At 45.0% G+C, this 27,787-nt stretch overlaps 2 protein-coding genes across 3 annotated transcripts in view; both read right to left on the bottom strand.

The window, feature by feature from the left end:
• LOC311159428 (protocadherin alpha-2-like) overlaps positions 1-27,787 on the bottom strand; it is a 91,739-nt gene that overhangs the window by 49,322 nt on the left and 14,630 nt on the right. The window lies entirely within an intron of this gene.
• On the bottom strand, positions 595-27,156 carry LOC311159448 (protocadherin alpha-C1-like; the record flags this gene model as incomplete). The annotated part of the gene is made up of 3 exons (XM_084215543.1): positions 595-1,118; positions 1,376-1,442; positions 24,742-27,156. The coding sequence occupies 3 exons, from the start codon at positions 27,154-27,156 to the stop codon at positions 595-597; spliced, it is 3,006 nt and encodes a 1,001-aa protein (XP_084071669.1).

Genomic DNA, 27,787 nt, shown 5'->3' on the forward strand with positions numbered 1-27,787 from the left:
TTTAAGGTCCAGGGCAAAGTGGCGATTGGGGCTGAGCAGATAGTTCTGCACGGAGTTGGTGCCCACATCAGGGTCCTGGGCGCTCTCGATGTGGAAACGGGCCCCGGGCACGGCAGACTCACTGATCTCCAGCCGGTAATCCTGGCGGGGGAACCGCGGCGCGTTGTCATTGATGTCCAGCACCTCCACCTCCACGTTGTGCACCTCGATGGGCTGCTCGATGACCAGCTCCAGGCTGAGGAAGCAGGAGGGGCTCAGCTCGCAGAGCGCCTCTCGGTCCATGCGCTCCCGCACCAGCAGCGCCCCGCGGCCCAGCTCCAACTCCAGGTACTGCCGGCCGCTGCCCGAGGTGATCCGCGCTCCCCTGGCCGCCAGCCGCCGCGGATCCACGCCCAGGTCGCTCGCCACGCTGCCCACGAAGGCGCCGTGCGGCAGCTCCTCCCGCACCGAGTAGCGGAGCTGCCCGCCCGCCGCCCGCCCGGCGCACAGCCCCAGCAGCAGCAGCGGGCCCAGCACCGCCGCCATGGCCGGGGCGGGGGGTGCCCACGGGAGCAGCCGGAGCCCGGAGCCGCCGAGCCCGGCCCCGGCCCGGCCTCACTCCCCGCCGCCGCCCGGCCGCCTCATGCGAGCGGCGAGCAGCAGGAGCCGCCGGCCGCCCCCGGCCCCGCCGCCGCCCGCTCCATGCTCGCCGGCTGCGCGAAGCGGCGGCTCCGACCTCTCTCCCTCCGGCGGCTCTCGGGAGGATGAGGAGGAGGAAGGAGGAGGGACCGGGACTCGCCGGATCCGCTTTCTCGTGCTCCAGCTGCTGCGCGGGAGGAGGCGGGGGTGGACGCTAAGCCGCGGCTGGCGCCGGTTCAGCACCTGGGCCGGGAACAGCGGCACGGCGGGCGCCGCCCCCGCGCCCCGCCCGGCCCCGCCGCCCGCGCCCACGTGTTGCGGCCCCCGGAGCTCCGGGACCCCCGGCGCCGGTGGCCGCCGAGCCTGGAGGGGCGCGGCTCCCGCGCCGTCCCCGCCGCTCCTCGTCCCCGCCCCGGCTTCGCTGCTGAAGCTCCGGGGGCGCGGGGAGGCGGCTGGGGGAGCTGAGAGCGGCGCTCGCTCGTGGACCCGCTGCTGCAGCGCTGAAGTACGTCCGCTCGAGAGGGTTGAATCAGCGCAGAGCTCCGAAAAAAAATGGGCTTCCAGCCAGGTCTGGTGCCGTTTGTGTGCTGCTGCAGTGGGTTTGACGACCTCTTTCTTGGAGACCTGCCCCTCTGCTCCCTCGGAGATTCATCCTTGCTGCAGCACCATCCCCCTGCCCAACCTCTATGGGCACCCCTGAGCCGCTTGCCAGCTCTGCTCGGCTGAGAGAATTCTGCAAGTCACACCCATGAGTTACGAGCATTTAAGCCGAGCCTCAGTTTCTCATCCAATGCAATACACAGGCTCAAGGTGATCAGGTGCAGCTGCAAAGGAGGTGGAACACGATCTGTTTTCCAGTTCGAGTTTTTTCCTCCTCTCCCCTTGTGACAGAGGACTGACAAAAAACAGTCATGAAAACGAACGAACTCAGCAGTGGGGGTGGAGATGCCGCACCTGCAATGAGTTTTACCCCAATGTCAAAAGTCCCAGCAAAGACAATAAACTAAACCACCTAAGTCAGTAAGGTGAGAGATATAATGAGACAAACCATAGGCTATCGTCCTCCAGGTAGGTGCAGCTATGTGGCACCTACTACCCAATTCAGGAGCTCTTTCCCTACAAGTGTTTCTTTCCCTGTTGATTTTTCCCCCCCTTTCTTTCCCCATAAACACTTTTGGAACATCCAAAAAATCCTCTCTGGACTGGGCTGCTCTGTCAAGGGGACGGTGACCCCAACATTCAGCTAAAACCTCTTTCATTGCCCTGTGTTGGCCTGGGCCCCCCTCACCATGAGAACACTGTAAATCTCTAATGTTTTTACTCAAACACATCTGATGCACAAACCTCAGAGCACAACTGCCCTCACTCTGACTCAGCACCACTTAGAACTGCTACCAATCTATCAGCTTTTATCTGTGCCCACCTCTACCAGAAGAGACAACATTATTCCATTTTAGCTGATGGTTCTTTTATTCTCAGCCCATTTTTGTGTCTCAAATATTTTTCCTCAGATATATTCTGATGTGTCCAGTATCTGCAATTACTGCTGTCAACTCACCTGTCCTGGCTTAGTGCAAATTTGGGAGAAAACCTTTGAAGGAGGTGTCCTGTCACCCCAGGACACCACCCAACCCTGTTTTTATTTTTAAGTAGGATAAATGTAGGTCTGTACCGACCAACAAGAGCAGCTAGAGATGCCAAATGCCTCGAACAACTGGAAAATTGCCCATTTCAACCAGTTGCCAGGAGCCAAACACTTAGAAAAAAATTAACTTCAATTTTTTGGCTAGGTACCCACCTTCAAGATCACAATATTCACGGGTTCAGAACAAAATATCTTGACAGTCTCACCAAAAAAAAAAGGTGCCAAACAACAAAGCCCCACTAAGCAAAACAGAAGAAACCCCCAGCCATCAAAGAACCCAATACCCTGCTGAATGCAGAAAAATAAAAGTTATAGCAGCACTAACACATGGACTCTACAGCCATGTGTCAATCCAACTCACAGCCACCATGTAAGACAGAAGGCTGAAGAGAGACGCCCTCAGTTTTCCAAAAATCCCACAGTGATTTCACCAGACAGTCCAGAGATCCCCTCTGCCCCACACCTCCAGCTGTTCACGCCCAGAGCCCTCTAACAAACACCCAGAACAGCAATAAAAGGTGAAAAGCTCCAGCAACACTGGCAACATCTGAGGCCCTGCCTTAAAGAGAATGACAAGGCAAACTCTCCAGGAGATGGACAATGCCCATGGCTGGGAGGTGGTGGAGGATCAATCTCATCTCTGTAGGTCACAGCTTTCTAGCACAAGCTGATTTTACTCTCTGTGAATGAAACACCCCCAGGGGGGTTTAATACCAGCAAGGAACCTGTCACACTGTGTCTGGCCCTCAGTGAGTTAGTCACCTGGGACAGACATTCAGGCTCTGCTCGAGTGTATTTCAACAAGGAAAGGATGATGAGCCCCCAGTCCTGCCCCCCTCACTGTTTACACATTGCCTGGGTTCATGTTTTCTCTCACCCTGTGTCTCAGTGTGCAGCTGAGACTGTGCACAGCCCGAGTTTTGCAAAACCCCACAGAACATAAAACTGAACAGATAATACACATATTCCATAATATATTCATTCCCCCCAAACTTATATCTCAACCTCAAGTTCTTAGAAATTTTTTCTCCTACTTTTAGAATAGTAAAATATAAGATTGCCTGACTTCTTGCCTTTTTTGTAAGTTTAACAGCACCAATAAAATATGACTCTGATAATCATTGTATAAATTGATACTATAGCTTGGCTTATTTACAGTAGCACTGCACAAATGTCACAGTCTTTCTCAAAAAGCTTGCTTTATGAAGTTAATGCTGAGTACAGAGTGGATAAGTGATATACCAAAATGTGTTCTGTTCTGATTAAATGGTCCCCAGGTCCTTTTAAATCTATATAGAATTCATCAATGGTCATAATAATTTTAGTTATTTCTCTCAGCTTTGGTGTTAATGCTGAGTCAGTCCTGCAGGTTGTGATTTTAATTCAGGAGAAACTTCAATTGACAAAACACTTCAGGATCTGGTCTGTAGTAATATTGATTTAATAATAGACAAAAATTGAGGCACAGAAAAATGTAATTTCAGTTTCAATTGAATCAAGGTTTAGGGGCTTCCTAGTTTCTTTTCCCCCAGAGTTTTCCTTTTCAGTAATTTCTTGAAATTTCATATAAGCATTAAAATTTTGAAACACCTTCAAACCTCATTAAAAAAAAATGCACCCATTGAGTTCAGAACAATGCACCTGAGCAATAGAATCACAATTCATCCCTGCAGCAAACCCAGCTGATAAAGCTGATAACCCCTGGAGTGGTTGGGTACCGCCTGTCTGCAGGATCTATATACACAGGCCTCTGCTATTTGCTGACACACAAAAACTGCCCTGCTTTAATTAACTTGGCTAAATTAAATAGCACAAATACAAACATACAGGTGGAGCAAAGAATACTGATTTTATCAAGTCCTGCACAAGAAAACCAAGTATATCTCAAGATAGTGATGCATTGATACATATATACGCCAGCAGGCACTGTAATGTAACTATTTCAGTGTGGAAAATCCTCACATTTCCCTGCAAATCTTCCTTGAAACTGTTCTAGATATAGATATTCCTGAATTAGTAGCAGCCACAGAAACATGTCTGTGCAGATTTTTTCTCTTGGTAATGACACAATTTTATACAGATACACCTCTGTAGGTATTCAGGCCCTTGAAAAGTTCATCCATTTCAAATCACACTTATACAAGTAATTTTTTTTTCTATGAAGTTGTAACAAGGATCTCATAAACATGCTTGGGCAGCAATAAATTTGTGTTCAATTTGCTTCACTGCAGAACACCAGGCAAAGTCCTTCCTCTGGCTCTGAGTGTCATACACCAAAAGGAGAAAGACATACTAGAGACCAGGAAAATGTGGAAGTACAACATGTGAACTGAAGAACTTCCAGGTGTTTTGACATCTGAAAAGACATTTCACTTCTTTGTAAATAATTTCACTTTCAGTACCTCCTATCCCTTAAACATTTGATTCAATGCCTCAGTGTCCTTTCTAAGCTCCAAGCACTGGACTCCAGATTTCTGCATGTACCCCACAGCACACAGATTTTTAGTAGCAATGACCCCACAGCACACAGATTTTTAGTAGCAATGAGATTGCTTGAGTACTGAATAAAAACAGACATGGTTTCAGCCTACTGATACAACTGTGTGCAAAAAATATGGAGACAAGTCCACAAAATCCATAGTTTAGCCATTAACAAACAGGTAATTTGTGTCATTCTCCAGAAAAAAAACCCTTCAATTTCCTCTATGTGCCTGCTTGTATTTGGTGCCTGCAGTTTGTCTGCCTTACTTAGAATTAAATCAAGTCCAGAGAAAGGAACATCCATCTGTCATAGGCCAGATTACATCAACCAGAGTGGAAAACATTACCAATAAATTGTAAGGGAATGATGAGTTTGTGCACTTCCTTACACACAGTTTTTTCCTGTGAGCACCATCTTCTAGTCCATGGGTACTTATGAAGTCTATGGAAAAAAATATTTTGGTAATTTAAGGGGGACTCTTGCTACTTCTTCAGTTCAGGCCCATCTTTCATGTTCTTAGGACTCCTGCAATCCTCTGCAACCTTGCACAATTCAGTGAGGACCCCTCAGCTGTTCTCTGAAGGAGACTCTGCAGGGTTTTTCTGGTGCCTTCCCATGCCCCAAGGACTGTCTGAGCAGGCAGACCCTGCCTGGAGATATGGCACCATGAAGGTCTGCATTCTGTATGGACTTCCTTGGGGATGTGGGATTCCCACTTTTCCTAAAAATGCTGCAAAATGCCTCCCTGAGGGAATGGGAGCTGCTTATTTCTACACTTGATTTCTTCACTCCTATGCCCCAGTCATCTTCCACACTTGAATTACTTGTTGACAAGTCATCTTTTCATTTGGAACATGTCTCTCCCATGTTTGAAATAGACAGACCCTGTGCCAAATTGCTCAGCTGGATTGGCTCTGTTCTTTCATGGCTTTCCTTAAATCCACTTTCCCATTGGTAGGAATCTAACTGGTGAGAATTTCTTTTTGTATCACAAGCATCTGAAGCCAGGCTATTTAAAACATTGCTGTTATGGGAACCAAGGCTGCTAAACAGCCAGGAAAAATCCTGTTTGTATTTAGGTCACAATTTCTTTGCAATAATGTTACTTGCTTGTTCTAGAAAATGTCTTGTAAAGAAATTGGGGTTGGGGTATGGAGGGGGGTTGGTGCTAGAAATTTCAATTGAGATAAACCACAAAGATACATAGAAAAAAATTCCCTTTCTTCTGCTCACCAGAGTACATTCAATCATTTCTCACTTCTAGTCAATTTTAAGGATGGATATGTCTGACTCATTCTGTTTGTCTTCTGCTATATTTTTCTGATGACTTGAAAATACTTTTGTAATTTATTGCACGTCACACGCTGTGCCATTCTAAATGGAAGAACATCAACAATGTGGACACCAACAAAACAACTTTCACCTTTCTAAAGTCACCACCAAGCCTGGAAGTGTTACTTCTACTGCCAAATATTTTCTGGAAGGTTTTGGTTGGTCTTTTCCCTTTATCACCATTGTCTCTCTTTGGAGACAGAGTCTTTGCCACTTGGCCATGCAGGCTGAGATTCTCCAGCTCAATCAGCCACCATTAAATTTCACCTCAGTGAACTTGTGAGACACACCAGAGTCAAACAAGTTTCTTCCAGGTGATTAAAATTTAATTTGTTTTTCAGCTCTAGCTACTGTTGTGCTCCTCCATACTTTTATTCACATGTCCCTCTTTAGAGTTTGAGTTCTGGGATAAGGTTATGAGGCAGCTCCTGAAATTTCTCTGGATGTTTCATTGAATGTGTACATATGAATTCATAAATGAGTGAGCATTTGCCTGGAAACTGAAGACTCAATTTGGTTTTCTGTTTTAAAGACCACTCCTGTGCTCAGTTCCCTAAGGGCCTTCATCATAAGCCACAGGATGCCCACTCACTTTCTCCCTTTGTATTAATTTTCCATGTTTCTCTCCCCTCAGCATCCTAGGAGCTTTGCATTGTCCTTGTGGCTATACAAGAAATACACTCTGTTCCAAAATGATGCTGATAAGGTATGCTGAGGTCTCCTTTCCCCTCATTTTTGTCTACACAATTCAGATAAAGTAGGAAGCTAAGCACCAAACAGTGGCACAGAACCAATGGAAATGGAGCCTAGGTATAAAAATAGAGGGCAAGAATCAAAAGTACAGGCAAGGAGTAATATGAGGAACAGTCACCTTCTTCACTGCTGAGAAAGACCAAAGGCATTTTCTTTAGAGTCTGGCAGTGGCTCTCTTTAATAGGGAAAAGAGATCAGGTTTGTATTATTAAAGACTGTACAAAGACCCAAGCACTGTGGATTCCCTCTCTTGGAAACACATGCTGGGTTACATCTATTAGCTTTGTTTATACTCCCTGCCCACTCCCAAAGTGTCTCTTAGAATCTGCCTGGTTTGGATCTAACAAGGAACTGGCAGTTCCTTGAAACCACACTGTTTTAGTGATGACCTGAGTTTGCCTTTGAGTCTGTTGGCAGTATTGACTGTCAATGCCCTAACTGTAACCTGCACACCTCGTGCTGGATCAGATTTTGCTTTTTGGGAGGTTGGAGTTTTCTCCACCTTCATTTGCACTTTTCTTTCTTGCTCTCCTGCTCACTAATGACTTTTCCTGGTTTGTTCCATTTCCTAATAACATCTCCATGAATTCTCTTGGTTCATGGAAGTACATCAAGCAATAGAATGGTAAATTTAAGTCATAAAAGCATATCTTAAATTTTGATTTCAATGTCTAATTTATTGAGACCTGTATTTGGGCAACCATATTCCATTTAGAGACACTAAACAACAATGTGAAAATCTCCTTTCCTCAGCAGCTGCCCTGCTAAGGTACTAACAGGATTACCCCTTGTACTGAACAGTTAACTCATGCTTTTGTTATTCAGAGATGCTTTCACTGCAACTTCCTTTTACAAGCCTGCCTAATCCATCCTTAACACCTCTAAAATGTTGCAGAACTTTCACTGGGAGAGGGAGAGAGAGCCCAGCCCAGACTCACCTGCTGCCACTCTGCCTCCTGCTATTTTCAAAGCACCAGCCATTAACCTCTAACTGGGCTGGAATACAGGTGCATTCTCTCACCAAAGCACACCCACATGCAACTTCAGTCCCATGTGACAATTTAAATGTGATTTAAGTGCTTTGTGCTTATTCCCTAGACAGGAATTCCTTTCAATACACATTCACTGCAGCCACCCCAGGCAGTCCAAGACACAAGTAGGAAGCTGAGGTGCACAGCTGGAAGATGGTTGGATCATGCAATGGATGTGTCTAAGCTGTGTTCATGTTGCTCAGAATTTTTTCTAGTCCTTTCTTTCTCTGTCACACTTACAATGGTTTGAGTTGGAAGGGGCTTTAAAGTTCTTCCAATTCCAGCCCCTGCCATAAGCAGGGACACCTTCCCCCATCCCAGGCTGCTCCAAGCCCTGTCCAGCCTGACCTTGGATATTTCCAGAGATCCAGGGGCAGCCTCAGCTGCTCTGGGCACCCTGTGCCAGGGCCTCTCCAGGCTCACTGGGAAGAATTTCTTCCTACTCTCTCCACATCTCCACTCCAAAGCTGAATGGGAGGTTAGCTCTGAGCTCCAAGGGCCTGTTTGAAACCACCAGGATATTCTCACACAGCACCCAGCTACAACTTGCTCCTGAAGTTAAATATGTAAAGCAGCACAGAAGTGATGGGCAGATTTCCTCAATTTAAAATCAGACCCAAAATGCTCTCATACTGAGTTGTACAGAGCTGCCCTAAATTTCTCAAATTAATACAAGTTCTACTTAATCAGACTTAAAAGTGTAGTGATGAGTTTCCCTTTCAAGGTTATGTTTTAGAATTAACTGCTTGATTGCTCTTTTCTTGATGTTGGACAAAGTCAATGTCAGCTTTGCCAGGAAATTCAACCATTACAGCTCTGCTTTTTGAAACATAGAAGCGAAGCAGGTCATGAGCTCTACCTGTGGCTGGTGTAGTCAGACAGAAGTCCCAAGCTGTCTGCAGCCAGAGGCTCAGCCACCACCAAGGCAGAGCTGTCGATATATGATGGACATTCCCTGCTGCAGAATGGATGAGCAGCCAGAGGAACAATGAAGATGTGCTCTGGGCTTCCTGAGTTCACCAGCACAAACACAGGTTGGGTACAGGGTGTTTTCACCACAGCTGCCACAACAGACCAGCCAGATATGGTGTGGAGTGAACCTCTGCACCTCTTCCAGCCTTTCATGGGCTGATGATTGGTCATTGTTTAGATTTGCAAATCTCTCTGTGGTGGGAAGGAAGAAACTTGACCCCAAGGACAAAGAGAACCACAGAACATCCTGAGCTGACCCAGAAGGATCTTTGAAGTTCAGCTCCTGGCCCTGCACAGGGCACCCCAACAATCCCACCCTGTGCCTGAGAGTTGTCCAAACCCTCCTTGAACCCTGGCAGGTTTGGTGCCTATTCCAGTGCCCAACCACCCCCTGGGTGAAGAAAATTTACCTAAACCTGCCCTCCACTGCTCCCCAGAGAGCAGAGAGCAGTGCCTGCCCCCCATGAGGAAATTGTGGACTGCCATGAGATCTGCCCTCAGTCTCCTCTTCCCCTCTTTTCTCCCCTTGGGGAAAATCTCCACCACAGAACCCACCCAGCTTTTAGCACAAATGGGAAAGGCTTTGCTGAGCAACCGGGGCAAACAGCCAGGAGCCCTCTACTCTTACCCCCCTTGCAGCTGCACTTTCTCCTGCAGCTCTGATACATGTGCCACATCTCATGCAGCCAGATAGAAAATTCAACCCCTTCAACTATTTTAAAGAGCAGCTGAGAGCCATAAAGGAGGCAGGAGGGGATTAGAGTACAGACTCCATAAAACACACTGAATATGTGAGGATTTTTTAATAAGACCAGTACTCTGCTCCACATCTTTCTGTATTTCATGTGTCTGCACATGAATGGCTAAGCAAGGAAAGTAGGGCAGGAAAATATTTCATTTTATTTGCTAATTCTCAGCAGGCATTTCTGAGCTTAGAAGATTTTTACTTCAAATCCTATTACAAAAAAAATCCTTCTGCCCAAACTGTGCTGTTCTGGGACTATTTATAACCTATAGCCACATATATGATGGACAAAATGTTAATACTGCAGATTCTGCTGATATTATCTGACCTCAGGACACATCCCATTGATTTCCTTACTCAGCAGAACCAGGAGCAGCATTTGACCCTGACTTACACTTTCTGCTAAATGATTTTGGTTTATATTTGTGTTTCTCTGCAGGGTGCTGGCACATGGTGAAATTCCACACCCTGCTTGCTCCCAACTCTCTCTTAAATCACACCAAAGCTTGGTTTTTTCTTTTTTTTTTTTTCTTCCTGTTGACTTGGAATCTATATTCCAGCCATTTTATGGCCTTTACTGCACTTTTCAATCTCAGTCACATTTAATAAGGTTATCAGAACAGCACAGTGGATTGGATTCCAGCTGTGCACTTCCAAGTAGTACCTGATAATGTGCCAAAATAATCTGATAATAATTCTCTGCAAAAAAAAAAAAAAAAAAAAAGCCCAGCAACAATTTAGCTCCCTCCTTTCTTGTGAACACTTTATCAGTAGTTTGAATTCATTATGTGTAACTAATGTGAATTTTTCCTGTCTTTAATCCATTACTTGCACCCATTTACTTTCTTTCTTTTTGCATGCAAAGAGTTGCAAAAAAAATTTATTTAGGATTAATATAAAGGCAGTATGACCCTAAGTGTGTGCAAATGTTCAAGCACACAAAGAAAATACAAAACAAGGAATAAGAGGAAAACAATGCATTAATTGCTACAGAGGACCCTGTATGAGGTTTTAATCCAAATGAATGAAGAGGAGGAAAATTACCTAAAATAATGTTTAAAGAAGATGGAGAAGAGAACTGAAGCTTTAAGATGCACAGTGGGGAATACAAGAGAACAGTGAAATGAAAGAATTTTACTTAAGACTATGCAAGGTGAAAGGAAACAATGATGGAAAAGATCCCAGACAGAACCCATTGCTAATGGGCATCAGTGACAGGCCCCAGATCAGACTCTTGTCACAACAAACGAGGCTGTGAGCCATGACAGCCAATGTCCCTTGTCCCAAAGCACTGCACACAAGTGATCCTGCTCACCAGTGACCACCAGGCACTGATGCCTGGGACTATGTGGGTGTGAGTGTCCAAAACCTAGTAAGAAAATGAGTGAGAGTGGGAAACTTCAGGGATTTGCAGAATGAAATCACTTTTCCCTGCCACAAGATCTTACACTTGCTTCTGTAATCCTGATTTTCTGCACAATAATTCCAGATTCTTCTGTGCAAGACTCAGTTTGCAGAGACCTAGAGAGGGGTAAGAGTTCAGTCTGAAAGGATGAGGCTGATGCCAGAAGATGCTGTGAGAAACCAAATTAAAACAAAACCACAGACAACACTGTGTGGAGGGGCTCAGAGGAGAAAAAGCAATAATGGTTTTTACAACCCAGAGAGCCTTCAGGGAAGGGATGAGGCACAGCTGAATGAGGGCTCTGCTCCAAGTGCACTTCCCTACCTACACACAGACACCAGCATCCTTCCTCAGCATCCCTCAGTCTCCAGCACCACTGCTGCTGTTGCTGCTGGAGAGCAGGACCAGCTGCAGGCAGCTGGAGGGGTGCAAGGAGCAGAGCAGGGGGGAGATGAGATGGGAGAGTCAGCAACATCTCTGCACTCATGCCCTGGATGGGCACAGAGGCAGGGAGTGAGGCAGCAGTGAACAGATTTTAGGAAATGCAAGAACTGTATTGCCAAACACTCTATTAAAACAGGATTTGGCTGCAGGGCATGAAATGATGCAGGGCTGTGCAGGCTGACAGGCACACCTCAGGGTGGAACAGTGGCCAAGGGATTAAGGTGGGGGTGGAAAGCCACTGATCACAGCTGTCCAGTTCAGGACCTGTATGCCCAGCTTCAGCACTGCTGGGACAGCTCTGTCAGATTCACCAGTGCAACAAACCCACCCCTGATTTGTGGCTTCTGAGAGCTCTTGGAAAAGGGAGCAATGAAAAAGGGAGGTGCAACATATGAGGTGGGGCAGATGATGTTCAGAAGCTCAGAGGAAGGCTTGAGAAGCAGTGCCACTCATGCAGTAACAAGAAGGAAAAAAAACTACCCTGGAGCTAAACTGGGGCTTTAGAAATCAAGAGAAGACAAAAGCGAGGTGGAGGCAGAGGAAATTGATCACACACCTTAAAAGCAGGAAGTCAGGGGAGCTGGGTTCTGCTCACTGTTACACCAGGGACTTCATGATTTTTGGCAAGTATCTGATTTGGTTCCTAAGATGTCAGCAATATCTGGGCTCAAATGGCCACAGCAAGGTTTAAAGCACTGCTGCAAAGGATCCTCGGGTATTCTCAAGCAATAAGGTCCATATGCACATGTATAATTTATTGTTTGCACTAGGTGCTGAAGGGAGATAAGTGTTTGGGGATTTTTAAGTAAACATTAAGTAAATCTGTTCTCAAACTTCCCTTTGGAATTCTTAAAACCACGTTGACACAAAATATTTATGGCTTGAATTTAGTAAGACTTCAATATTTGTTTCCTTGAGCATGAGAGTTCTGACTGAACAGATCAGAGTGATTGACCTAATGAAATATTCCTTTGAAAGCTGGACTGCATCTGGTGTTCAGCATGAATTAGTGCTGTAGTGTTCATACAGAATTACCTTTGCACACGTGGCAAAGCCAAACATTTTTGTGTTCTGAGGGAAACCCAGGCTGTTTGTAGCAGTTCCTGGTGCAGACAGATGCAGAGGACAGGGTATCCTGCCTGGTCCTCAGCTGCTCCTCCCACAAGGGCACAGATCTCCCAAGCTTACAGAACACATCTGCTGGCCCTGGAACACCTCAAATGACACCAGGCTTCCAGCTTTTAACAGCTCAGCTGAGCTCAGCAAATTCCTCCCATGGTGGAACGGAGAAACCACAGCAGGACGCGCGAGACTCTGAGTGATAAGCAGGGATGATGATATCAAATGTACCCTCTGAAATCAATCCCCTCTCCTTGTACTAATCAAAACATTGTCCTCCACAAGCAGATAAAGCTGCAGTGTCTCAGCATGACTCCTTGCATTTGGTATTCCATGCAAACTGTGCTCTTTGGAGACAGATTTTAGGGTTGTGCATTTGGAATATCAACTACCACGTGGTTAGGAAAAACTAAACTAATGTTCAGCTGCACCAGTGTACCTCCTGGGCTTCTTTATCACTCTGAATAGTGGTTAAAGACAGAGTTTAGAGTCCTTCAAATCCAGCTCACTGACATATCCCCCCAGGCCATTCCCATGGAGGTCAGGGGAGCATTTCTGTGGAAAGAGAGGCAGTCCAAGTCAGGGTTTATAGGAACACAAAAAGCAGCGTGGTTCTGTCTGCTGGTTCAGTCAGAACAGCAGACTGGGTCTGGTCCCTCTCTCAGGGTTTATGGATTTTAAATCAGAGTGAAAGGTGAAAACATTTCTGAGGGTAGGAACTTGACCTCAGGAGAAGGTAAGGAAAAAGAGACAAGCATAGGGGAGGACAAAATAAAAGCAGAGGAAAAAAAGAGGTTTTGAAAGACAGGGAGGTACAACCAATGCATATTGCTGTCATCTGGGTACTTCATCTTTCAACCATGAGCACCAGAGGTGTCTTTCTGCTGTACACACACTGGGAACAGCCTTGACATTGCATTTTCACAAAGACTTTCAGTTCTCCTTTAATCCTTCATTCAAGAATTCTGGCACTTAAATTCACCCACAATGGGAACTCTGCCAAATTTTAACACTGATGAGTTATTTTCTGGTCTTTTTATTGTGCTGAAATACAGAGGCCTGTACAATCTTCAGCCTTGCTAGAATCTCTCTGAACAAACCATCTTCAGGTAAAAGTAGCAGAAGAAAATAGCTATTCGATTTCTGAGGTACAAAATATTTTATCTATTATCTTCCATTGTGATACATCTGTTTAATTACTATCCTGTTGCATCTTGCAATTAGTTAAGCTATTTATGCTCATCTTTGATACTTATTTTCTTCTCTTAGTTTCTTACACTCCTTGAATATTCTTTTAGGGACACTGTGAGACAGGCTGCCACACACAAGGTGCTGCCTCCAACAGCACCCATGTGCAGAACTCACATTTCTAAACCTTTGTGCTGAAATTAGGGACCCTCCTATTCCCTGCACCCTGCTCCTGGGCTCTCTGTTCCTTTTTGGATTTTTTTTTTCCTCCAACTCCCCTGTCCTCAGTTCCAGTCCCAGGCTCAATTTTGGTCTGCGCCACAATCATACAACTGCAATTATCAGAAGGTCCTGCCAGCTCTTGGCTGGATCAGGGCTCTCTGCTGGCAGGACTCAGAGGCAGCTGAGCTTTCCAGCTCTACCAAGTAGAGTGAACAATAATTTCTCAAAAGTTTGTAACTCAGCCAACCTTAGCAGCTCTTAATGGCTATCAAGCATGACACAAAGACCACTTCACAACAAATACCAAGTCCTTTTTCCAAAACATCCTCCAGCAAGACGTTGAAAGGAAAGATCAGACACATTGCACATCAAAAGCAGTGTGGGCAGCAGGTCACAGGAAGGGATTGTGCCTCTCTTCTTGGCTCTGGGGAGACCCCAGCTGCAGAGCTGCCTCCAGCCCTCAGGTGCCCTGTACAGGAAGGTCAAGGACCTGTTGGAGTGAGCCCAGAGGAGGCCACCAAACTGATCAGAGGGATTCACAGAATCACAGAATCCCCAGGTTGGAAGAGACCTTAAAGATCATTGAGTCTAACTCAGCCCCAACAGTTCAACCAAAGCCTGTCCCCCAGTGCCACATCCAGGCTTTGTTAAACACTCCCAGGGATGGGGACTCCACCACCTCCCCAGGCAGAACATTCCAGAACTTTATCACCCTTTCTGTGAAAAACTTTTTCCTGATGTCCAACCTGAATTTCCCTTGGTGCAGCTCGAGGCTGTGTGCTCTGGTTGTGTCAGTGCTGCTGCAGAAAGAGCCCAGCCCAGCTGAGCACAGGCACCTTTCAGGAGCTGTGAGAGTGATGAGGGCACCCCTGAGTCTCCTTTTCTCCAGGCTGAGCACCCCCAGCTCCCTCAGGGGTTCCTCTCAGGGTTTGTGTTCCCAGCCCCTCTCCAGCCCCGCTGTCCCCTCTGGATGTGCTCAGTGTCCCAAGGTCCTTCCCAGCCTGAGGGGCCAGAGCTGGGCACAGCACTCAGGGTGTGCCCTCAGCAGTGCCCAGGGCAGGGGAAGGATGGAAGGATGGAGGGATGGAGGGATGGAGGGATGGAGGGATGGAAGGATGGAGGGATGGAGGGATGGAAGGATGGAAGGATGGAAGGATGGAAGGATGGAAGGATGGAAGGATGGAAGGATGGAGGGATGGAAGGATGGAGGGATGGAAGGATGGAGGGATGGAAGGATGGAGGGATGGAGGGATGGAGGGATGGAAGGATGGAGGGATGGAGGGATGCCCTCCCTGCTCCTGGATGGAGCACCTCTCCTATGAGGAAAGGCTGAGAGAATTGGGATTGCTCAGCCTGGAGAAGAAAAGCTTCAGGGTGACCTCACTGTGGCCTTCCAGCACCTGCAGGAGTCTAAAAGGAAAATGGGGAGAGACTGTGCAAGAGAATGGAGTTACAGAGCAAGGGGGAATGGCTCCCACTGCCAGGGTCAGGGATGGATGGGATATTGGGAATGAGGAATTGTTCCCTGGCAGGGTGGGCAGGCCCTGGCACAGGGTGCCCAGAGCAGCTGGGGCTGCCCCTGGATCCCTGGCAGTGCCCAAGGCCAGGCTGGACACTGGGGCTGGGAGTAACCAGTGTGAGAAATAACCAAAGTGTGCAGTCAGACCTGTCTGACAGGTAATGCCCAGGTCCCACCCATCACCACCCTGAGACACCTGAGGGCTCCTGTGAGGACAGGGTTCCTCAGACCATTTTTGTAGGAAGTAATGGTATGAACACAGCCTAAAATGCTGAAAAGGTTTTCTTCATTCATCAGTGGACAGAGCTGAAAATACACAAGTCTATGGCTCCAAGACCACCAACTGCAATTGTTTTTGTTAAATAAAATAGAACAATTTTAAAGCTGCTCATACTGTTGAACTTCCTTTCATCTGTTACTGAGGTGGGAGTTCTCTTCAGATGGCACACTAACCTATCCTTTGGTTTAAACAAAATATTCTCTAAATCTATAAACAGATTCATAAATATATATATAAATATATATAAACAGATCTATAAATATAGATTTGGTCCTGGAAGCAAATTTAGATTGGATCTTTGGATACAAGATGCTACCGCTGACAGGAATTGCTGCTGGTCCATTATTCCTCTGTTAAAGTATTTAGAAAAACAATCCTTTTGGAAGAATTATTACTGCATTAAAAATGTATGATATTAAGTGACTCATCACTATTTATAATAGTAACTAAAAAGTGGTTTTCAGGCAGAACACTTTTATATATAAAATTTCACCACCTTTATTGGAAGCAAACCTGGCTTGAGCATTAGCAGTAGCCAAATATAAACTTGGAACAGTCTAAATATACAGCATTAAAGTTGATAAATAGAATAATTCTGGTACCTTTGAGGTGACTGGAAACCCTGGGTACAGAGATGTAATAAGTTATGAGATAATGCAATATACATTTGTTTGAGATGGTTAATGTGCTTGGAATGGCCACAAATTATGGAGATTTTCCAGACTGCACACATAAAATACACCAAGACTCTGATTAATTTAGAGCCAATATATTTTTTTACAAAGGAGAAAAAATGTGTCAGCATTTTCAGAGAGGGTAAAAGCCTACAGCAGAATTGTAGCCATTGTAACTCCATCCTTGTTCTACTTCTGTTCTAACATGATCTCTGTTCTACAGAAATTGTTAGGAGGGAGTAGGGACATTTCAACTCATCTTTAGCTTTTTAAATGACTTGGCCAGACATTATGTTTCATTTTTTTCCCCACCCAATCAAGTTTAATCCAATATTGTCAGTTTTACAAGTTTTCCAGGAACCTCAATTACCTCTATTAACCAAATTTTCCTCCTCTCCTAGATGAGAATACAAACAAAACAGAAGATGAACACTTGGTGATGAGCTATTAATTCATAGTATGTTGACAGCTTGATGGGTTTGGATTTTATTCAAAAGCATCTGGATCCTCTTTGAGCAGGTTGAGGGAAGAAAACCTTTTTCCATGAAACATGACAGTGGTACAGGGCCCCACCAGGCTAAGATCCCCAAAGTGATCCTATTTTTCAGTGCACATTTGTATTCTGCAGCTCTATTCTGACCATGATCAAGCTGGCATCTTTCCATGTTCTGTATTAGCTCAGGTTAATTTTTCCTTTAGTTATTTTAAATAAGGTGAGAGGCATTCAAGAGGTGAAATGCCTTGCAGAGAAGTGCAGTGTTGTATAAGAGAATATAGGAACTTGCTAATTCTAATCCCTAGACAAATATATAATACGATTAAAACAAAGATGAAAGTGCAAATTGCAGTCCTAAACCAACAACCCCAGATCCTTTGAAGCTATTCCAGCTGGCAACTTGGACTGCACAAGTCATTTGCTGGGGTGATTTTACTTCACCAGCCCCAAAAAGGTGAGATAAGGTAGCAGTTATATCTCCTCTGACTGCAGGGAAAAAAATCACTTCCTTTTTCCACCCAAACTCCTTCCAGCCAATATGACATTGAAAATAAATAGCTTTAGAGATTGATTATCTTCAGGATATTTGTGATTGCTCAATAAAAACCAACACCAAACACACACACAACAATAAAATCCAAGCAAGAGAAGGATTCACTGGGATGAATAGATGGATAAATCATAGAATTGACACAGGCCATATTCCACAAGATTAGTATTCTACAAAGAAGAAAACTGAGTGGACTTCTCCATTCAGGACAGAATCCCAGACTGGCTGAGCTTGGAAGGGATCTCTGCAGATTGGCTGGTCCAGCCCCACTTCCTAAGCAGGATCAGCCCAGCAGGCTGTCTGGGACCCTGTCCAGATGGCTTTGGGATATCTGCAAGGATGAAGACTTCACAATCTCCCTGGGCAACCTGTGCCAGTGCTCAGCATCCTCACAGTGGGAAAAACCCCAAGCAACAAAACAAATTACTTTAGCTTAGACAGAGCATCCTCCTTTTTTCTTCTCACTGGGCACCCTTGCAAAGAGCCTGGCTCTATTTTCACACAGTATGAGATCCACCCAGCCCCCCTGCCTCTCTTCTCTTCTCTTCTCTTCTCTTCTCTTCTCTTCTCTTCTCTTCTCTTCTCTTCTCTTCTCTTCTCTTCTCTTCTCTTCTCTTCTCTTCTCTTCTCTTCTCTTCTCTTCTCTTCTCTTCTCTTCTCTTCTCTTCTCTTCTCTTCTCTTCTCTTCTCTTCTCTTCTCTTTTCTCTTCACTTCACTAAAAAGTCCCAGCTCTCTGTCCTTCCACACATGAGGAATGCTTCAGACCCTTTGCTATCCCAGAGATCCACCCCTGGCCTGTTCCAGTGGCTCCACATCTGTCTTTTATTGAAATCACAAAGCTGAAAATCTGAATTCAAGCTTTCATTTAAATGTCTTCACGCTACAAGTATGATCACAATCCTGCAAATTAATATCATCTACTGAAAACTGCTTTATCCATAAGGATAAAGCACCAAACTCCACATAACTTTTGGCTACAAAGCAGAACTAAAAGCTGTCTAAAACAGGTTCCCAAGACACAGAGCAAAGAGCTGTGTAGTTCAAAAGATGAAAAGCCCACTCAGCTGTAAGGCTTCCCTGCTCCCTTGCTTCTGACCCCAACAAAGGAATTGGAAAAGGTTGAGAAGCAACACCACAGAACCTTTTGGAATCAGCTCCTTCGGGTTTTGTGAGGGAACATCATAAACTTTGATTTTGCAGGCTGGTGGGGCAAAGATGTTTGACTTTTGCAGAGTAAGAAAGAAGTAAAAAGCCACTAAAAACAGTGTCAAGACCCATCAGACTGGGACCAGTCATGGGGGAGATGGAGGAACTAAGAGATCAAATATTAAAATCATTCCTTTGCAGAAGAAAGAATCCAAAGAACAAAAATATGTTCATTTTCCTTAGAGAGACTGCTCAAAGACTAGAGGCTTCAAACCTTCTTTCTATGATATTTAACTTCCAGTTGCCTTATTGGTCAAATTTGCTTTTATTCTCCAAATGCCTCTGATAGCACCAAATCTTTGAGCTATTGCCCAGTTTATTCTTTGCCTTACAAATTCTCAATTAAACACCTTAATTCCCATGTGCCTGCTTGCCCCCTTTTTAGTCTGGGTGCTGGATTTTGTCACCATTTTTTTTGATTAATTGTGATTTTCAATAATCTTTAGCAACTCCTTTTGTTATTTGGAAACAAGCAAGCTGTAACCCCAGAAATTACCACAGTTATATTGAGCCACACTAAAACCCAGCAGCTTGTCTGCAGTGGGAAGCAGAGGATGCACAAGGCATTGGTACAAAAATATGGCACACATGGACCAATGATCCCCTAGAGCCACCATCCCATTTTATTATTATTAATCTGTATTTTCCTCTGTTTTCAGTACCTTGAGTGTGATATTGAATATGTGACAAGTCACTGAAGGGAAAAGAAATTGCTGTCACCAAGGAAGAACCAAAAAGCTGAGAGTCAAAAATCCTCAATTCCCCACTACCTGATTTCCAACACAGATTTCTGAAAGAACTGATAAACAAAAACAGAGGAGTGAAGAGAATTTGTTTTGGCTTAGTTTTTTTTTTTTTTTTGGGGGGGGGTTAATATAAACCTGTCAAGTCTGAAATAGAATAATCTCATTGAAGAAAAACAGCTGTAGATATTAATTTAAGATGGTGAAATCCAGCCTCTGTGACCACAAGCCAATTACCTGTTTGTTTGGACATAAATTTGGAGGAAGGACTAAAAGGGAAATCAAGGTACACTGAAAAGGAAGGAAAATAGTCATAGATTTATCAAAGACAACAATTTGCTGGATTGGTTTTCAATTCTCTTCAATATAAACAAACTGAAATTCATCTCATCTATTCTGATTTTAGTGAAACTTTGAATACAGTGCAGCACTGAAAGTTTAAGAGTTGGGCTATTCTAACAACAGTTCCAGAAGACAATCATATGGAATCATTCACTTCAAAATCTGGATATCTGTCAAGAGGAAGGTCATTCATTTGCTCTCAGTGCTGTCTGTAGGCTTTGTCTAAACATAGACACACACACACACACACACATACATTATATATATATATATATATATATATATATATATATAAACCAAAGATGAACAGAATTATCTGAGCAGCTGACTAAGACTTTTTAACATCTAAGGCTCAAACATCCAGCATTTATATATATAAAAATTTAGGCAGAACCATAATGGGAATTAACTTTTACCCATGCACCTGTACCCCCAAAGAACTTCTGCAGTAATACCTATGTGAATGATTAATCCACTTATTAAAACTGTGGAGGAGGTAATTGGCCTCCCAAGAGGAAACCAAGATGTGTTCCCTATGACCTGGGCAAGGAAATATTCCTGTCTACATAAGAAGTCCTTTCTCTGAAATATATCACATATTTGCAAGAAAAGCAAGAAATACATATCCAAAAATTAAAAACTGATGCTGAGAAGGAATATCAGCATAACCAGATAAGTGCAGAGGTGACCATAGGAAAAAAGACTGAAAAAGATCAACTTGTTTAGCTTGGTAAAACAAGGGATAAGAAAAGATTGCTTTCTAAGCCATGGATCAAGCAAGATGCAAAGAGGGAAAGAACTACTCATAGTAAAAGGGAATTGCTGGCACAAAATCAAAAGTCTACAAACTCACAGCAAAGAACAGTTGGCACGATGTCAGAAGAGCATTTCAATGCCTTAGAGGAATTACTTTCCAATAGGAATAATGGGTACAGTCTAATGAATTTTGTAATTAAAATTATTATTTTTACAATTAAAATGTAAATGTTTGAATTTAAATATTTAAGATTAAATTGTGACCGATACAGGAAAGGACTGGGCTTGATCTAAATGGAGTTTTCTTGTGTTATGCTTTCACAAAAGGATTACCCTTCCTCAGCCCATGTCACCATTCAAACCCATCCTTCCCTTCCCCTTATCCATCTCCAAATACAATCATATTACTCTCCACATCCCCTCAAGCCCTCCTGTCACTCTCCCTTCCCCTACCTCCAAAAATAACACTCCAAGGCAGGCACCAGACAAGAAAAGTCAGAAGTCAGGGTTAGAAGGAGGCACTTTCCCTTGGTGAATTTTCTTTGATCACGGCTCCTTCTAGAATTTCCTAGGCCTGACCCCAAGAGATAGCCAAGAAATCTCCCTAAAAACTGAATTCTTGTAACATGGACACGAGACTGCTGGTTCTGGACAGGTTGTTCTTAGCCCTGACAGGAGGAATTGGGAAGGTGCTTCACTCTTACACTTGCTGTGCTGTTCCCATCAGAATGAGCCACAGGGAGGGCTTGACACACATCTGCTCTTCACTTGTGTGAGGAAGCCACTGATGCTTAGCCTGCAGCAGTTCAGCCTCAACTGCCAGCCTGTCTCAATGGAAGTGGATCCATTTTTGTCACAGGAAATGCATGCCATGTTGTGCAAAATTATTCCACTCCCATTACAGCTGAGCGAGAAAAATTCTCCATTGCAAGGTTTGCGTCTATTTTTGGGTGTAACCTAAATATCCAATGCCAAGTCATGGAGAGGTCACTGTGCTCTGAATGTAGAAACATCTCACAGGCCTTTTGTGCAGCACAATGGCCAACACAAGCAAACAAAAGGACTGGAGCAATCCATGGCTACATGACAATCCCAGAAATCAGCCAGGGAACCACTGCTTACTTTAGTAATCACTCCTGCCTTTGTCTCTCACACAGCACAGCAGCTTCACTTAGCTGCCATTTATGCCATGCTGCAGAAAGACACAACAAAACACTGGAAAAGATGCAATTACAGTTTACTCTACTGCTCTCATGGCCATACCCAGAGCTATCCATAGCTCTAACCCAAATAGAAAACATAAAAGCACAAATGGGTCTCATGCGTCTGCATGCGTAAAAACATTCAAGGCTATTGTTGAATTCAGCAGCAAAAGCAACAGGAGTAAAGAAATCAACCTGAATTTTGGAAATACATCCAATTTCTGGAAATTCAATAAATTTTCATATATGCAGCCCTTTTTCTATCCTATATGTACTGAAAATTGTAATCACCTTCTCAATTAAAAAAAAACCCAGCAAAATAAAAATCAGGTCTATTTAAGTTCTGCTAAAATTGTAATTTTTAAATACTTTTCAGTGCTTTGAATGATAACTATGAAGTTGCTCCTAATACCTTTTAAATATTTGTTGCTTTCTTTTTGTTGCATTTATATTCCTAAGGAGAAATACAATCACTCCTCCTTAAAAGCTCAAAGGGTCATGTAGGTTTATATTTTTTAATTCTTAACTGAAATTTCTAATGGTACATACATACATATATGTGTGTGTGTGTGTGCATAAGCTTTATATATAAATATATATATATATATATATATATATATATATATACACACATATACATACATACACACACACACTTTATACACATATTATATATTATCAAATATCTATTATATATAATAGATCATATATTATGTATTAGATATTTTATATATAGTATCTATTATATATATTATATTAACTTTATATATATATATATATTTATAGTTAATTCTACAGCTCAAATGCCACTGGAATAATCAGCACCAAATTAATAAAAACCATATTAATAAGCATGATTTTGGTTTCAAGGGTAGATGGATTTTTGCAGTCTCTGCCTCTTCTCTCCTACTCAGCTCAATGAATGTAAAGCCTTTGGACTTTCCACATAAGCCATATCTATGGTTGCCCATCACTGAGTATTAGAAGCCAAGGAAATAAAATTGCCAAAGATGACATCTGGGATTTATTTTGCCCACTACCAAAAGGTGCAAAAAGGGGGCTCATGTTACAAGTTTTAAAATTCACCTGAATGGCTGAAATACAGCAAGATGCAATGCTCTGGTTATGGACATTAGGGATCCTTGGACATTTTTGTTATTATTGGTTCTTAAACGTGTTGGTAACCTGAGTTTCCAGATCTTGCCCAACTGGAACAAAGAAATGAGTTGTGACAGTTTTTTAAGGGGTTTTGTTTGGGTTTTTGTTGTTGTTATATATATATCATCACTATTATTAGTTTTGCAGTTATGAACTATTATCCAACCAAAGTTACACCCCCCAGACACTGTCAGGGCTCCTACAGACACCTTCTGAGTCAAGATATTGCCAAAACACTTTTCACCTCCCCATTACAAAGGTCCTAACTCAACTTTTTTTGTTTTTCAGATGCTCAAATAAACCACGATATTCCCAAAGTATCCAATGCATTAGGTACAGATTCTTTACATACTGACCACTTCTATTTTCCTAGGCTCTACAGTTTCTTCAGGAAGGACATCAACTCTTCATCTTTTGCAAGCCCTAGGTATTCCACCCCTCTTTGAACAGTGAGAAACCCACAACATCTGCAACCCTCTGCTACTACAGAGAACAGAATCTGAATCTAATTATGTCTGATTAAATACTAGAAAAACCATCATGTGTAAATCAAATCTGGTCAACACATAAAAAAGGAAAGGTATGATGAGCTAATTGCATTATGAAGAGCAAATTTGGAACTTATCTAGGAGGGAAAGCTTACCAAAATCCACTGCTTGGAAATTCAAGAGTTATAAACCAAAATGTTATATAGTTGGATGTATATTTGATTGTCCAAAGAAGTTATTGATGCTACCCTTACATCAAGGTTCAAAAAGGAGTTGGGCATTTACATCTACTCAAAGGTACAATAAAGATTTCAAAGGTGAAAATAAATATAATGGCTACAGATTTAGGACAGCCTCTAATATTTGCAAACTAGAATAAAGGACAAGAGCAGAAAGCAGATTGCACCATGTCTGTCTAACCTGAGTTCTTACATTTCCCTTGGAAACATCTGGAGCAGCTCCCACCAGACACAGAGCACTGGCCTGCACAGACCCAGCAGTGGTGGGTTACTGCTATGCACACCAAGGAATTTGACAGTCTGCAGGCAAAACATCTCAAAACTTCATAAAAATATAAAGATGACTCACAGGACCTATTAAAAATAGATATAAGACAACTGAATCTTGGACAAGTAGTGCAGCAACACCCAGCAGATTAGGTCTGTAGACACAGCCCACCATGTGGCCCTACACTGTGACCACAGGAAGATATTTTCTCATGCAAAATCACTCATCACACTACTGAGAAGAAACCAGCTTGGTCAGAGGCCTGGAAGAGAATTGTTTTAGATTCACAAAACCTATGGATTGCTTGGAAAATGAGATGAGCACTCCAAGTCACATTTCCTAAAGAAGTGCTGGCTATGGAATTACAGCTATTCCACCCTAGAGTCACCTTAGGCATTGCAAACCAAATCTTGGCTCAACAAACTATTCCCCTTCAATAAAAAAAATCTCAGGAATGTCAGGGCTGGGGTAAAAAAAAATTTAAAAAATGAAATCACACACTCCATACAGTGTATCTTAGAACCACCCATTGATTAGAAACTTGCATGGACTTGTATCATGCCCCTACTGAGCTCTCTGATGACAATGGCTTGGCTTGCAAGGTATTTTGTTTTCACTTACACCTTTACCCTCAGTTGTGTCTGAAAGTCCTTAATGTTTAAAAAATCTCTTTTGTCATCCCCTGGCAATATTTCAGCCAAAGAGATTCTTGGCTTTAGGAAATACATAAAAGAAACTGAAATTTCCTCCAGGTGCCGTGAATTGATGGCTGTTTTCCTGCAAACGCCCTCAGTATGTTCTGCACAGAGCAGCCTAGTGCAGGCACGAGGCCAAGAACACAAGTGAAAGGAAGAAGCACTTACCACGAGGACAGCGCTCAAGCGGTCACTTTGGACCTGCTGCACTTGGATGCAGGGTCCTGGCACTTGTAACCTTGAGCCACTGGGAACATTCCCAGCATCTCCATTGGGGATGCTGCTGTTACCAGGCCCGAGACCTACAGATGCCGTGTACAAGTAGGTGTGAGTGAGTTTACCCACACTGGTGACCTCCAGCATGTCCGGCGGGAGGTGGGAGCTGGGGAGCATGTGCACACTGTAGCAATATTTCTTATAGTCCTCAGCTGGGCAGCAGCAGCCGCTGCAGCAGCAAGTCCGGCGGCAGCAGAGCCGGACGACGGCGAGGAAGAAGATGAACGCCGCGAAGATGAACGAGACACAGGCGAGGGAAACGATCAAGTAGATGTTGGTGGCGTTGAGCAGCGGAGGTGGCTCCCCGCTGTCGTCGAAGTCGGGCAGGGCCTGGGGCAGGGTGTCGGCCAGCAGGATGCCCACGGTGACGGTGGAGGAGAGCGGCGGATCCCCGTGGTCCCGCACCACCACCACCACCTTGTGCTTGAGGAAGTCGGTGGAGCGCATGGAGCGCGTGGTGCGCAGCTCGCCGGTGTGCGGCGACAGCTGGAACAGGGTGGAGTCGGAGGCGTGGGCGAGGTGGTAGGAAAGCCAGGCGTTCTGCGCGTTGTCCTCGTCATCTGCCACCACTTTGGTCACCAGGTAGTCCTCATCAGCCAGGCGGGGCACAACTTCCACAGCTACCGAGCCATTCTGGCTGGTGGGGTACAGGATGGCCGGGGCATTGTCATTCTGGTCTGAGATGTAAACATTCACTGTTGCGGCAGCACTCAAGGCTGGTGACCCGTTGTCCGTGGCTTCCACTTGGAAATGGAAGCTCCTAAGCTGCTCAAAATCAAAGGCACATTTTGCATAGATGCTCCCATTGGCCAAGTTCATAGACAAAAAGCTGGTCAGGGCACTGCCTGCAACTGTGGAATTCCTGAGCGTGTAAGAGACCCGTCCATTCTCCCCTATATCAGGGTCAGATGCCGAGACCTGGTAGAGAAAAGCACCAAATGGATTGTTCTCCTCCACAAACACATCGAATGCATCAGCACCGAAGACAGGGGGGTTATCATTCACGTCAGAAATCTGCACCCAAACAGTCTTCTGAGTGGTGAGAGGAGGAGAACCCAAGTCCGTGGCAGTAATGGTGATGTTGTACTCACTGATCAGCTCTCGGTCCAGAAGCTCACTGGTGACAAGGCTGTAGTAGTTTTGAAGGGAAGGCTTCAACTGGAAGGGAAGGTTTTCAGAGATCTGGCAGGTTACTTTCCCATTCTCCCCAGGGTCCTTATCCAAAATACTCAGCAGAGCTATCACTGTGCCAGGAACAGCATCTTCAGGAATGGGACTGGAAAGGGATGTAATAGTAATCTCTGGGCCATGATTGTTCACATCTGTGATTTCCACCAGCAGCTTAGCTGTGCTGGACATGCCAAATGCCCCATTATCCCTTGCCTCAATCAGCATCTCGAGAAGGGGTCTCTGAACAGCTAAAACGCCATTGACTGTCACCTCCCCAGTGTGTGGGTGAATTGAGAACATTCGCTGTAAGTCAGCAGAAGTTGTATTGCTAAAGGAATACCTGACCTCTCCATTTGGACCTTCATCCAAGTCCGTGGCGTGCACTTGGACTACCAAAGTGCCGCTGGGGGAGTTCTCCAGGATACTCGCCCTGTAGACCGAGTGCTCAAATTCTGGTGCATTGTCATTGGTATCCAGCACAGTCACAATGACTGGGACATCACCAGACTTTGGAGGGCTCCCACCATCTTTGGCTGTAAGCACGAGTCTGTGAGTGGCTTGCTGCTCCCTATCTAAGGCTTTCTTCAGCACCAATTCAGGATATTTACTCCCATCCCCACGAATCTGCATTTCCAAATAGAAATGTTCATCAGGGCTCAGAGTATAATTCTGGACACTGTTAGCACCTTCATCCAGATCTTGGGCGTTGGGGAGTGTAAACCTTGCCCCAGGTGACAGGAACTCCGGCATGTTTATATGATATTCGCTTAAGGGAAAGCTGGGGGAGTTGTCATTTATGTCCAAGACTTTGAATTCCATCCTGTAAAGCTCTAGAGGGTTTTCTAACACGAGCTCGTAATTCAGAAGACAGACAGACTTTAACTCACAAAGCTGCTCTCTGTCTATGGGCTCGTTAACAGACAAAGCCCCTGTGCTGGCATTTATATTAAAATATTGCTTACTTGAACCGGTGATCATGCGAAATTTCCGTGCTGAAAGTGTAGCTGCATCTATTCCTAAATCCTTTGCTATGTTCCCAACAGACGCTCCACTCTCTGTTTCCTCGGCGATGGAATACACTATTTGCCCGTCCGCGGTGCAGCAAATAAGGCAGAAAACCATTAAATAGCCCCGCATGCTTCCTCCCCTGGCTCAGCTCCCCGCAGACCGGCTCAGCAGGAACATAATCCAGAATTTCAGCAAACACCCCAAGTTCCCGGCGCGAAGCGATCGGGCACCGAGGCGCACCGGCGGCGAACTCGGTGCAGGCGCGGGAGGCTCCGCGGCGGCTCCGCTCCCCCCGGCCGCGCCGCCGGCTGCCGTGCGGGGCTCGGCGGCAGCTCCGCAGCGCTGCGCCCGCCGCCGCCGCTCGCTGTGACCGGAGCGCCGGCCCCGCGCGGTTCTTAGACGGGCAGCGGCGGCGGCGGCGCCACCCAGAGGCCGCGGAGACACCGGCGGCACCGGGGGAGGGGGCTGCGCTCCCCCCGCCGCCGCTGTCCCGCCGGCCGGCGGCGGCTTCTCCTCCCCTTCTCTTCTTCCTCTGTTTTTTTAACGCCCCGACGGAGATGGAGAGGGGGGCTGCGCGCAGCCGAGTGCGCGTCATGGATGTGTTTCCGTGGAAAAGAGAGGCAGAGCGGAGCCCCCTCCTCCCTCGGCTCCTTGCGGGAGAGGCAGCGAGAGGATGCGCTGTCAGAGAAGCGCGGTGGAAGGGAAAGGTGGATGAGAAGTGACAGGCATCGGCTAAACATGGGTCAGCACAGCCCAGACA

Source organism: Fringilla coelebs (assembly GCF_963513975.1).
Source record: "Fringilla coelebs genome assembly, chromosome: 15".
Taxonomy (NCBI): Eukaryota; Metazoa; Chordata; class Aves; order Passeriformes; family Fringillidae; genus Fringilla; species Fringilla coelebs.